The sequence below is a fragment of the Musca autumnalis genome, unplaced genomic scaffold, assembly GCF_047663935.1.
Source record: "Musca autumnalis isolate F117 unplaced genomic scaffold, ASM4766393v1 scaffold_1, whole genome shotgun sequence".
Lineage (NCBI taxonomy): Eukaryota > Metazoa > Arthropoda > Insecta > Diptera > Muscidae > Musca > Musca autumnalis.
Window position 1 is genome coordinate 162,223,470 of NW_027411644.1, and position 14,441 is coordinate 162,237,910.

General features: G+C 40.9%; 1 protein-coding gene across 1 annotated transcript in view; it reads right to left on the reverse strand.

The window, feature by feature from the left end:
- Positions 1-1,574: 1,574 nt before the first annotated feature.
- The window catches only part of LOC141388660 (xanthine dehydrogenase-like), a 28,349-nt gene continuing 15,482 nt past the window's right edge, over positions 1,575-14,441 (reverse strand). Inside the window, exons 2-4 of the mRNA XM_073958762.1 lie at positions 3,528-7,289; positions 3,292-3,459; positions 1,575-1,779 (exon numbers count right to left, since the gene is read on the reverse strand). Coding sequence (XP_073814863.1) covers positions 1,729-1,779; positions 3,292-3,459; positions 3,528-7,289 — 3,981 coding nt within the window. The 3' untranslated portion in view covers positions 1,575-1,728. The remainder of the gene's footprint in view (positions 1,780-3,291; positions 3,460-3,527; positions 7,290-14,441) is intronic.

Genomic DNA, 14,441 nt, shown 5'->3' on the forward strand with positions numbered 1-14,441 from the left:
GGAATCCTATGCAAATGCATATATGGTTAGGATGGTCGTGGAGAAATCTGATTAGACAGAAACTCGTTTTATCACAAAATAAAACGAATTAGGCCCAGAAATGTTTGCATATTTTGCATATCGTACATATTTTGGCATATTTTTACATATTTGCATAAAATGAGCATATACAAAACCATATGCAACCGCATGGGTCCACGTCTTCATATAGCCCCCATAGAACGGTACCTCCCGATTTTGATTTGAAGGTTGTGGCCTCAGTATCGCACTGACATGACTGAATTTTGGCATTTAGTCTTCGTTGGGGGTATAAAATTTTCCACCTGAAATTTCTCGATATAGGTCCACGTCTACATATAGCCCCCATAGAACGGTACCTCCCGATATCCGATATTTTGAAGGTTGTGGCATCAACATAACACTTCAATGGTTGACATTTTGTATAAAGTGCTCATTGGGAGTATAAAACTTTCCACCTGAAATTTTTTCAGTATTGGTCCACGTCTTCATATAGCCCCCATAGAACGGAACCTCCCAATTTTCGGTATTTTGAAAGTTGTAGTCTCAATATCCCACCGAAATGACTGAAATTTGGTATTTAGTATTCATTGGGGGTATAAAACTTTCCACCTGAAATCTATCGATATAGGTCCACGTCTTCATATAGCCCTCATAGAATGGTACCTCCGGATTTTTGGTATTTTGAAGGTTGTGGCCTTAATATCCCTCCGAAATGGCTGAAATTTGGTATTAATTCTTCCTTGGGGGTATAAAACTTTCCACCTGAAATTTGTCGGTATTTTGAAAGTTGTAGTCTCAATATCCCACCGAAATGACTGAAATTTGGTATTTAGTATTCATTGGGGGTATAAAACTTTCCACCTGAAATTTTTCGGTATAAGTCCATGTCTTCATATAGCCCCCATAGTACGGTACCTCCCGATTTTCCGTATTTTGAAGGTTGTGGCCTCAAAATCCCGCCAAAATGGCTGAAATTTGGTATTAAGTCTTCCTTGGGGGTAAACAACTTTCCACCTAACATTTGTCGGTTTAGGTCATCATATAGCCCCCATAGAACGATACCTCCCGATTTTCGGTATTTTGAAGGTTGAGGCTGTGGTTATAATTTTGCATATGTCATATGTTTCGATTGCAATTTAATCAGGAGTCAAAAATATGCCCAGTCCCAAAATTTGACATGAATCGGACCAAAAATAGGGGTTGCATAAGGCAAAACTTGGTTGGATAGAAAAATTCTTAACAAAAAAATTAAATATTAACACGGGTCACGTGGCGGTACAAGCAAAGCAAGAAGGCCAAGGCTCTGATGGTATGCGCAAGAGGTCAATAAGATCCATAATGTTGAAATTTGGGACATTAATCAACATATAGGGAGGAGCGAACATGCATTCTTATTTCAGCTTATGGAACAAAGAAGCTGTTCCAAAATTTTAAGAATCTACTAATTTTTACGACTTTTTTCAATAACATAAAGGAAAAATTTGTTAACATAGTACAAATTTGTAGAATCTTGTAGGTTCAGGAACAGAGCAAAAATATTCACTAAAAAAATACAATATTTTATTTATCATTTATTTGTATATCTTTCTAAAAAATATAAATTTTCTCTATTGTGATAGTGTATATGTATGTATATAGTGAGTGGCTAAGCCGGTTTGAACATAATAAAGCTGTCATTAACAAGATAAACTTTGAGTAAAATATTAATTATGGCACAATATTCCAAGGAGTATAGGTATTGGCTGCTGGCATATCAATCTGAAAATAGATTAAAAAATTTTATTATTAAAAATGTATGATATGGCGATACTACATCTATATATGTGTATGTACATTAAGGCTATAACCAAAAATACCAGTAACATGCTCGCACCGAAAGCGATTTCTAAAGGCAATTAAATAAGCTTTTCTTTAGCAAAAATTATTATAAATGTTGAACAAATAATAGGAAACAACAAAATCTGAACAAATCCTCTGAAAAGTAAATTTTTATATTCAATAGCGGAAGGGGAATATATTGTGTAGGTACTGTATCGACAACATTTCGTTGTGCTGATGCATCGGTAAAATCTTCTACTTCTCATGAAGATGGTCAGAATGCCGACCTGAGGTCTGCAACAGGGTCCTACCTCATGACTCCACTCCACAGGATGTTGTCGATGCAGTGCCTGCTTGAGTGTTATCACAGTGAGCATTCCTCTCACGGTTCAGAGGTCAGACTTGCCCCACCCAGGCACGTCAGGAGAGATCTTCATTATCTAGAGAGAGGTCCAAAGATATAAAAGAGAACGTCTAGACCAACGAGCCTATCAGGTAGGCTTGCATAGCATTCACACTGATTCAGTCGTACAGGCAGTACAGAGATACAGTGTGATTGCCGTATTTGGCGACCACCCCTCATCCATCGCAGTAGAAGATCGTCAGCTGTCAAGGCAAACACGAGTGGCCCGAAATGATGCCACGATACGAAACATATGCCTGGCATGTAGACTGGGACCTCACGATGCCCTGCATTTGTTTAGCTGCCCAGCTAAACTCACACACCTGTCTCCTGATTATTTATCGACGCAACCAGTCCAGGTTGCAGAATTTTTGAGTCTAGATACGGAAGATCCAGATAAATGAAATAATACATGAACAAACATATTTGTGCTGCTACAACGACAACCTCGGCAGTCCCACTCTTTACTGTTACCCCTACTAGAGTCAAGCTCAAGTGATATAGGCATGTACAGGACAGACTGCTGTATAAGGAAGGCAAGTCATCCTCCTTTGCTTCCGCAAAACATTGTAACAATCGCAACATTACATCAGACATTTTTTTGTTTTGGGAAGACTGCGGAATTGCTCATATTCCGGCTCATAAGGTCTACAATTTCGCTGACATTTTTGGGCAGACTGCGGGGCTGTCTCTTATTCCGACGACAATGATGAATCCGACGACGAAGTTGGCGACACGCTGGTAGATGTTCTGGCGCAGCAACATAGCTCATATCGCAGTAGTCCTAGAAGCGACTAAGACCAGAGCATCATCGGAAGCGAATTAATACTGGCCATATGGTCATATGGGAAGGTAAAGCAATAGATATGGATAAATATCAGACCTTGAACCATTATTTCAATGAGTCAAATTTTTTACGGTATTAATGTGTATGAGAGGAACATTTACGAGTAAGTGCAAGCTAAAATCTGAAGTTGACTCTTAAAGAAATTATAAAATAATTATACTGCAATATTTAATTTACGCCAAACTTGTGTTTGACCACTTACCAACTTAGTAAGACTATCCTGGCATGCCATGCGAATACGTGCAGCTGTGGCAGGTGCGTCCAGTTTCACATCTCTGTTAAGCCCATTGGCTGCACGGGCATTACCTATGGCATCCTTAATAGCAAAGAATGCTGAGCTACCAATGAAAAGTGGTGGTTCTCCAACAGCCTAAATAAAAGTACAAACAAATCTTTAATAAAAACGTCAACATTTTATAACTCCATTCTCCACCATACCTTCGATGAGTAAACAGCTCTTGGATTTGGAGCACCCGTTAATAGGGTGACATTAAATTCTCCAGGTATATCAGCAAAGCCGGGAATTTTGTACATACCCGGACCACGGGAATACAAAGTACCCGTGGGTGAATAGATCAATTCTTCGATGGTAAAGAGACCATAACCCTGCATAAAAGCACCCTCAATTTGTCCAATGTCAATGGCTGGATTTAAACTTGAACCAATGTCCATAACAATATCGGTACTCAACACCTGATGATCACCAGTTAGACAATCGATTTCGACAACAGTTATACCAACACCATTGGTAAAGTAGCTGTAAAGTTGAGCTGTGGGATTGTCCACTGGATGATAGTCAACAGTTTCCAAGTTGTAATAACCCGTAGCTGAGAGACTGATACTTTGCAAATAGGCTGCCTGAATCCATTCTTTCCATGTTCCTTTGGGGTTGGCTGCCTTGATGGGTGCCAGACGTTTGTTTAGCTTTTCACAAGCATTTAAAATTGCCATGCCATTCAGATCTGACGTCATACTAGCAGCTGTTGGTGAGGTATTCGGAACTTTATCGGTGGCAGTTTCTGTAATGTGGATAAGTTCGAAGGGTATCTGCAGAGCTCTGGCACAGCATTGTATCATTTTCGTGTGAATACCCTGGCCAATTTCCACACCACCATGTGACAGCAGGACCGAACCATCAGTGTAGATGTTAATCAAAGCTCCGGCTTGATTTAAAAATTTCACACCAAAGGCCACACCATATTTAGTGGGAACTACAGCAATACCACGTTTACGATAACGGTTAGCTCGATTGAATTCTTCAATTTCACGTTTTTTCTGCACGTAATTCGATTGCTTCAGACAATCGTCGAAACATCTGAGCACTGGGAAATCTTCCATAAGTTGATTGTAATGAGTGCGATCACCTGGTTTGTAGAAATTGATACGCATAATTTCCAGAACATCCTTGTTGAGAATACGTGCTACATCACGTATAATATGTTCCGCTGCAAACATGCCTTGGGGTCCACCAAAACCACGGAACGCAGTGTTGGAAGGTAAATTCGTTTTGCACACATAACCAGCTGCCTTAATGTTGGGTATCTTGTAACAGTTCTCAATGTGATATACTGCCCGTTCCATAACCGAAAATGACAGGTCCATGGACCAACCGGCATTTGTGTAACAATCAATGGATAAGGCGGTCAAGCGACCTTCGGATGTAAAGCCAATTTTATATTTGAACAAGAAGGGGTGTCTGGTACCGGTTATCATCATATCTTCATCACGATCCAACATGCAGCGTATGGGTCTTCTCAGACGATAGCAAGCCAAAGCCACCGGCAAGGCTACTGCAATGGAACGCGATTCTTTGCCACCAAATCCACCACCCAATCTCTTGGCTTTACACACCACCTTATGGGCTGGAAGTGACAGGACATGGGCAACAAGTTTCTGCACTTCTGAGGGATGTTGGGTGGAGGAGAGAAGTTCAATTTCATCAACATCCTTGGGTACAGCATATGAGGCATGAGTTTCCAAATAGAAATGTTCTTGTCCTCCCATACGACAGGATCCTTCATAAACGTGCTCAGCTTCTTGAAAACCTTTTTCTACATCGCCAGTTCCAGCATACCAGGGATAGCCGGGAAAGTAGGATTTGTGTTTAATGGCTTGTTCGATGGTGATAATTGCAGGGGAAATATCTTCATATTCTACCTTCACTTTACGAGCAGCTCTCTGGGCCAAAGCTTGGTTATCGGCCACCACTGCACCCACCACTTGTCCTTGACAATGGACCTCGTCTTTAGCAAAGACCACCTCATCATGGAAAACAGGACCAACTTCATTTTCATGGTCGGTAATATCTTTGCTGGAGAAGAATGCATGAACTCCAGCCATGGCCAAGGCCTCCGAGGCATCAATGCTCAGTATCTTGGCATGGGCTCTTGTGCTCAACACCAAAGCCAAATACAATTCATTTTCAATACGTGGAACATCATCACAGTACATTGCCTCCCCGGTTACTTGTTTGAAGGCGGAAGCATGGACCTTGGGCCTGCCCACAGGATCACATTGATTTTGTGTGGAGGAAACTTTTTCAAAGAGTTGGGAACTCTTTAAGACGGGAGTGTGGAAAACATCACCACCACTCAGCTCATCTTGAGACAAAAAGTCATCCGGTAAAATGCCATCCTTCATCATTTGTTGAGATATCTTTAAGTAAGCCTTGAAGAAGAGACTCACCACCAAGGAACGGCGATAGGCAATCATGCCGCCAGGAGCAGATGGAGCCAATGGTAGCTCGGCACAAAGATTTTCCACCACACGTTCCATAAGAACTCGATTCCATTGTTGCTTCACCATCATTTCACAGGAGCGTACTGCCATAACTGTGGTCGGAGCCATACCACCAAAAGCCATGGAAACTTCCTGCACGCGATCCGATTTCGGCTCAAAAGTGATATTGACAGCAGCATTTACTATGGCAATATCATCATCACGGCGTTTAGCCTGTTTGAATGCCACCACATATTGATTGGGTAGCGTTTTGGGGAAGTGTATACCCAGCAGAACTTCCTGGGGCTCCAGCACATTCTTGCGATAACCCGTAAAAAATGTTGAATTCATAATAACATCACGATATTGTACTTTACCCCCTTCCACATATTTGGCAACCTTTAATTTTACCAAACCGGCCATTAAGACAGGATTCATATCGGAAATTGGACTGCCAGTCATGATGTTGCCACCCAGGGAGGCCACACTTCTGATTTGTTTGCCAGCAAAGTAATGCAACATATCCACAGCACACTGGAAGAAGCGCACTTGATGCTCAGGCAACTTTTCCATGCGGTCCCTCAGATATTTTTCAATGTCGACCAAGCTTACCGAGGCTCCAAAGTAAACACTTTCATCATTTTCTTGAATCTCAGTCAAATCTGCAACTTTTGTGGGTTGTATCAAAACGGGATACAGGAAATGCTTGAACTTAACCTCAACACCAACTTCAGTGTTGCCAACCACAAGTTTTGCCTGGGGAAATTGTGATTTCAACTTCAACAAATCCTCCAACGATGTAGGCCGATACCAAGTAACACGTTCTCCCTTAAAAACCACTGTTTCACTATCCCATTGAGTGTTCAATTGCAACTCAGGCGGGAAAATTGGCTCTTGACTCGGATCCAAGGGTACAAATTCACTTTTGTCGAATAATTTGTCATCGACAGCCGAAACTCCATTCTCTTGGCCATTACATTTATTGCCATTTACTTTGCAACATTTGTCACTCATGCCACAGGCAAATTCCTTGGTAAAAGTTTTATATCCTTCCAAAATCGGACGATAACCTGTGCAACGACACAAATTTCCCTGGAAAGCAACTTCCATATCTTTCATTGAAGGTTGTGCCGAGTTGCGGAGCAGTGTGTACATGGACATAACAATACCGGGTGTACAAAAACCACATTGACTTCCATGTGCCTTGGCCAAACGTTCTTGTACGGGATGTAGGCGGGTTCGGGTACTTCCAATACCTTCAACTGTGGTCACAGCATGACCGTGCATAGCACAGACCGGTGTGAGGCAAGCATTTACAGCCAAATGTTTAATTGTATTTGTGGAGCGATCTACACGACTGATCATCACCGTACAGGCACCGCAGCCACCTTCGCCACATCCCAATTTGGTGCCGCACAGGCGTAACTTGTCGCGCAAATATGTCAGCAGTGTACATTCTGGATCGGGATTTGTATCGACAACCTGAAATAGAGGGGAAAGATTATTTAATTTGTGTTTTATTCAACAGAGAAGTTGATACATATATAGACGTAATCAGGAAGAAGGCGTTGCGAAAGAAACACTCATATAAGCTTTATGATAGCTGTAGGGTCTTTTGCCTTTCAAAAGGCAGCGTAGTTTGTTAAAAGACATATGGAACTACATTAATGGCAGACAGGCACATGTGGAATTCCGAGGCAAGAAATCATAGAGTTAAACAGGGCATACCGCACTCTTCTTGTTTAACTTTTATGTCTCCAACTTTCCTTCCCCTCCAGACGGCGTAAAACTGGTGACTTATGTAGATGACTGCACCATTATGGCCACCAGGGTATGCATTGAAGAACTGGAGAAGCTATGCCTATTTTATCACATTGGCAGCGTTTCTGAAGGAAAGAAACCAACAGTTCAGAACCCGAAAATGTCGACAACTTCCTTATCTTCTCGAAACCTGCAGTCGCTGTAAAAACTAAAGTCCTGAAAAGAAATAAGATACTCAAAGCCAACTCGGGTACCACATGGTGTAAGGACCTACAAAGCAGGTAATTGCTTGGTCGTAAACTACCCAGCCCCCGTTTAAACTTCATTTTTAAGCGACATCTAGTGGAAGGCGTTGCATATGTCGAGTGTGGACCATCTTCACCAGGAGGGAAGGATGCTGTCAGTGCAGCAACAGAATATGTTGCTCACCCAAATGTTCCTGCTAGCATGTCATCAGATGTCGCATCCCAACCTCAAAATCGTGGGACAGAATCCATCTCCTAGGCACATCCGGAAGGACTTCCGGCGGCACAGCCCCGACTTTCAAGATGTCATAGCATCGGAAATCGACAGAGTGTATGCGAATTTGCTCCAATTTGCCAAATTGTTCCAATTTCTGAAAATGCATTCTTTTCCAATTTAATCACAATGGACTCCGAGATAGGATTAAGGAAATAGTGGATTTAATGAGTCAGAAGAATGTCACGGGCGCGGCGGAAGCCAAGCTCAACAACAACTGCAGCTTACAGCGTTGTGATTGTTGTAGCGTACTGTGGAAGGCTCAGGATGGGGATTATCTTTCCTATTGCACAGACTTATCTCGCTTGACCTTTAATGACCCGTACATGGAATGTATGGGGGTAGCAGCTAGGTGTGGAACAACCGAGGTAGATTTGCTGAATGTAGACATCCTACCAATAAATAGCTTTAGTCCAGTTTATAGGCCGTACATTACCCCGCTTTTGGACGGCCATAACCGTCTAGTCTTGGGAGACTTTAATGCTCATCATAAACTGTGGCATTCTATCCTCTAAAAAGGCCAGAGGGGTATACTGCTGGCTGAGCAGTATGAATATATCTACGTTTTGCACGGTAGGGGCCTCCTATCAGAATTAGTGGAAAGTGTCACAGTTCTCCAGACATCGTGGCACCTTGTTTGATAAATAACGTTACCGCACTTTCGTCATTCGTGGGAAATGACGTGATAAGCTTAGTCGGGCCAACCCCAGAGACAGGAAGCTGACACTGGAAGTTAACTGGTTGGTCGGCGAGCATAAGCGGGACAAGTGGTTAAATCATCATATAAGTGAATGGTAGACAACGGTTAAGTCACTCTCGAACCCTGGAAAGAAGGAAGATAGGACCCCATTCATGTTTGGCGACGTTACGGTGACTGATCCGAATAGGTGCGCAAGTTATTTCAATCGACAGTTTTTCGAGCACACCGGGAGTGGCAGGGCAAAGAGAAGAATACTACGTCTCATTAGATCTCTCCCTGACGAGGATGAATGTTGCGAATGTCATCAGGAACACTAACGCATCCTATATGTTGGGCCCATGGTAATGCTGAAACAGCTGGCTGAGCCGGGAGTGGAGTATTTCACTAAAGTTCTCAAGCTGTCGCTGGCCACCCTCATTGTTCCCGAAGCCTGTTAAATTGGCAGAGTGGTCCCGCTACTAAAGCCGGGCAAGGATGCCAGCAAAGGCGAATCGTACAAACAGAATTCGCTTTTGTCGCAAAGAGCCTTGAGGCTTTAGTACTCCCCAAAGTCGGAAATAGCTACCCATTTGCGGATTATCAGCATGGGTTCCGTAAGCAGCACAACACTGCATGCCATCTCCACACATATTAGTCGAGGACCCAACTAGAGCAAGCCATACGATAGAACAGATCAGAAGCCTTTGATACTGTCAAGCCATCCACGCTATTCGAAGACATCAAGCAGACAACCCTTCGACCAAGTTTAAAACGTTGGATAATCAAATTTATGTGTGGTGTGATATCTCCGGAACTTTTTAGGTTCTACCTCTCCTGTATTCCGCCCACTGCAGACAACATTCAGATCGTAGCTTAGTCGGATAATTTTAAGATCTAGGCACCAGGTTACTTCCTTGATGTCTTTGTGAAAGATTGAACTCCTTTTTGACTGATCTTATAATCTTTTTCCACGCGAGGAATATTCAGCTATCCGTCATTAAATCTACGCCACTGTGTTCACCACATGGACGATAGAGGTGAGAAGAGAGTTGAATGTCATGGTCGATTGTAGCAAATTCCGATCACATTCGGTAGGATGTTCATATCGTGCCCGCAGGTCACAGCTATCTGTGACAAGTTGAGATGCATGGACATGATTCTCAAGTCCCTAGCTACAGTACTTGGGGTGTAGATAAAGAAACCTTGTTGACCACACGTAACGGGATAGATCGGTCTGTGGTAAGCTATGCGACGACAGTATGGTCCGCGAATATAAGCGCAACGCGATGGAAAAATATTTAAACCTGTCAGAATGCCGCCCTCATGTCCTCAGTGGACCATCAACATGAGGAGACAAAGATTCTTCCAGTACAGCAACACAATGGCTTACTTTCGTTGCATTACTTGCTTGGGTGTTACCGTGAGATCCATCCTAATCACCATATGGTGGATAGGACCCAGGCATGTCAGGCGGGATCTTCATAATCTAGAAAGAAAGGTCCAACGTTACAAGAGAGAACTTCTAGCCCTATCAATCGAATTCAAGTAGCATTTACACGGATGCAGTCACTATAAACCACTATCGGGTGAATTCAGTCCTCGTTGAACATCCCCCATCTATCGCAGCTGAGGAATATCAGCTGCCACAACAAACCAGAGTTATTTTGGCTCAACTACGCTCGGAATGGTGCAGTCATCCAAATTCCTATAGGGTAATGATCTATGACACCGCCGCACGGCACACTGCACGTTTTCTACTGCCCTGGCAAACCTACTTAATTGACTCCAGTAAATCTGTGGTTACATTCTATCGAAGCAACCACATTCCCAGAACTGGAGATAAACCCAGAGCCACATTAGGCAGAAAAACGAACCTACAACCATATCAAAATACTGTTACAACAACAACATATATCAAATTTTACCCATTTCTGAAGGAGAAATACTGAAAATCGGGCGAAACCGTTCTACTATAATAATAATAATAATTGTTCCACAAACATCCCAGATGGGACAAGGGAGACTTCTCTCATATCAATGAGTGCACGCCGATTCATATTGGCTCAATGATATGGGACCTACTTTTTATTGCCGAGTCCGAACGGCGTGTCTTACGACACCACTTGTAGAGAAGTTTTTCATGGCTTAAATACTCAGGAAATGTCGCCAAGCATTACTGAGGGGGAATTTTGCCACCGTTGAAAATTTGATGTTGCTTGGCCTGGGATTCGAACCGCAGACCTTCTGAGTGCAAGGCGGACGTGCTAACCATTGCACCACGGTGGCCCCCATAAAACCGTTCTACTGTTCTATATCAAAACGTGGACCTATGCTGACAAAGATGTCTAATTATAAAATTTCAGCCATTTCGGTTAGACAATGTGGCGAAAAACGTGGACCAATATAGCCCATTTTCAACACCAAACATCCTAGGAGTAATAGAAACTTCTTTATCTTAAATATTGTGAGCTGTATCTTGATTTCAACGGACGAACAGACAGACGGAATCGTTATATCGGCTTAGAATTTTATGCCGATCAAGAATATATATACTTTATAGGGTCTCCGACTAATATTGCGATGCGTTACAAACGGAATGGTATAAAAAGTATTAGTCGGCTTTGCCTACAGAGATATACTCTCATTGTCAGCAATTTTCGACAGCTAATTTGAATTAAAAATCCGCTATTCCAAAACGAGGACTGATATTGCCGGCCGGCGAACTTAAACTAAATTAAGGTGTACAAAATATGGGCAAATCGGTTGATCCGTTTGAGTGTTTGATGTGCACCAACCAGCCAGACACACGGCCGGGTTTTATCTGATTTTCCAAAATTGTTGATTTGTGAACAATTTCATTACGGAAGAAACATTATTACTTATTTATTTCCAATATTTTTTTTTCAAAACTAAACTAATCCTTTGTTTCTATAAACATCGACGGACAATAGAATGTGTTTATACGTAGTATACACTACAAAGTAGCCCCCCCAGTCGGTTCAGAAAACGCTTTAGAGATAAGATTTTGTTTTGTTCAAATTCTGTGGGTCATAGATTTAAACCTCATCAATGAATTGTTGTTTTGAAAAAAAATGCAAACATATAATATAATAACAAGATCTGTGTGAGTGTATTTAAGAGACAATCAATATTTCTCTGAATGTCTGGAAGTCTGAAAGAGAATATATACAATTTTGGCACACAAATACAACAATTGATTATCTTTAAAATTTATGTTGTTGTTTATATGAAGTAGGTAGATGGAAAAGACGCTAACCGGCAAATAAAACTCATACTCAAATAAAACAAAGTATTTATCTTATCACAGTGCACAGTGGTCACTGCCATTTACCAAAATGAAAGTCAAACATTTAGTGCCTAATGTTTACCTTGCATGGGTCCACGACAAAACGTGTACCTACCACATCCATTTTGTCACATCATTCATTTTGATATCTGGACTGGTAGAAATTTTTATTTATTCTCTTTTTTATACCCTCCACCATTATTCGGAGGGTATAATTAAGTTTGTCATTCCGTTTTTAACACATCGAAATATTTATCGGAGACCCTATAAACTATATATATTCTTGATCAAGGTGAAATTCTAAGTCGATATAATCATGTTCACCTGTCCGTCTGTTGAAATCAAGATACAGCTCGCAATTTTTAAGATAGAGCTTTGCAATTTGGTAGGGAATTTTCTATTACTTCTAGGATGTTTGGTATTGCAAATGGGCTATATCGATCCAGGTTTTGATATAGCCCCCATAAAACCGTACCACCCGATTTTCAGTATTTTTAAGATTTTAGCTTCATTATCACACCGAAATGGCAGAAATTTAGTATTTAGTCTTCGTTGGGGGTATAAAACTTTCCCCCATAAATTTGTCGGTATAGGTCCACGCCTTCATAGAACGGTACCTCCCGATTTTCGGTGTTTTGATGGTTGTGCCCTCAATATTCCTCCGAAATGGCTGAAATTTGGTATTTAGTCGTCATTTGGGGTATACAACTTTACATGTGGAATTTGTCGCCTTCATATAGCCCCCATAGAACGGAACCTCCCGATTTTCGGTATTTTGAAGGTTGTGGCCACATTAATCCACCAAAAAGGCTGAAATTTGGTATTTAGTCTTCATTTGAGGTACAAAATATTCCAATGGAACTCGTCGGTATAGGTCCAAACCTTCATATAGTCCCCATAGAACGGTACCTCCCCATTGTTGGTATTTTGAAGGTTTGTCACATTGTTTTACCGAAATTGATGAAATTTGGTATTTAGTCTTCTTCATAAACGAAAGGAAACTAATTGTTCCAATTCAACTCCAGGTGGAGGGTATAACAAGTTCGGTTCGGCCGAACTTAACGTCGTTCTTACTTGATAATTGTCATATGCAATGCTTGTATAATATCTTGCAATATTCACGTTTTTTTATAAATACAGTCGGACCTCGATTATCCGTGGTGGTCGGGACCGGAGGCATTACGGATAATCGATTTTCCCGGATAATGGAGGTAATGCTCATATGCAGTTTTTGAACATATTTTGAAGTAAAAATGCAGAGCTGAGCAAAATCGAGAGAGAGGCAAATTTAAGGGAGAATTAATATTTAATTTTTCTTGATGTTTCATTACTTATTTCAAAATTTTTAAACGTTAATGTTGTCTGAAATCGTCCACAATGCAAATTAATAAAAAAATATAAATAAAAAATTGCATCAACTTTTTATTGTTTATGGTTCACAAAAAACTAAGAGTACGTATTCGTATATATACATATTCGTACGTATTCTCAATTTGCCTGTGTGCTAGCACACAGGTGTGCTCGCCCCTGTAAAAATGGCATAGTATCGTACAATAATAGGTCTGTCTGGTTACTTTCCCAGCAAGAATTGTCCAGCAAGAACTTTCTCAGAGAGTAAGGGGGTTTTATTCTCTTTTGCTAGAAAATTGTAGAAAGTAAACAGACACCTTCCCAGCAAAAACCAGCAAGCAATCAGCTGGCTTGCCAAAACAGAACAATTTGTCCGCCAATAAAGGAAGCAAACACGTTGTATTTTATTAAAAATAAAAAAGAAAATGAAACAAAAAAGTACATATTTTTCCACTTTGCAAATTTGTTCTCCATAAAACAATACAACTAGACTATGTTATTTCCACAATAAAATTGTTTTTAATTTTCACAAACATAAATCAACAAAAAACTAAAAACAGATGATTGACTGTTTTCAGGAAGAAGAAGAATTGCTAGTGCTTGCTAGAAGAAATTTGTCCAGCAAGAATTTGCAAACTCTCAGTGAAAGAACTGTCAAAATGTCTCTGTCGAATCGCTCTCTTTTGCTGGCTTGTTGTGTTAACAGACGACTTCCAGCAACAATTGGTACAAGCTGTTACAAATTTTAGGGTAACCAGACAGACCTACTATAAAAATCTGAAACAATTTTAAGTTTGTTATGGCAATCCACCAAAATTTTAAAAGATACTTAATATCATTATCATCGGTTTCATTTGAATTGACTTTGTCCCATGGTTTTTGTGATACCATAAATACACAAATTGTGTAATACGGGAGAATTTCGAGTTTTTGTTTGTTTACATTTTGTCTGCTTAATCAAATTAATTGGAAAGTGTACTTTTAATGCCGGGTAATGAAGTTTATAACGAAAATAGAG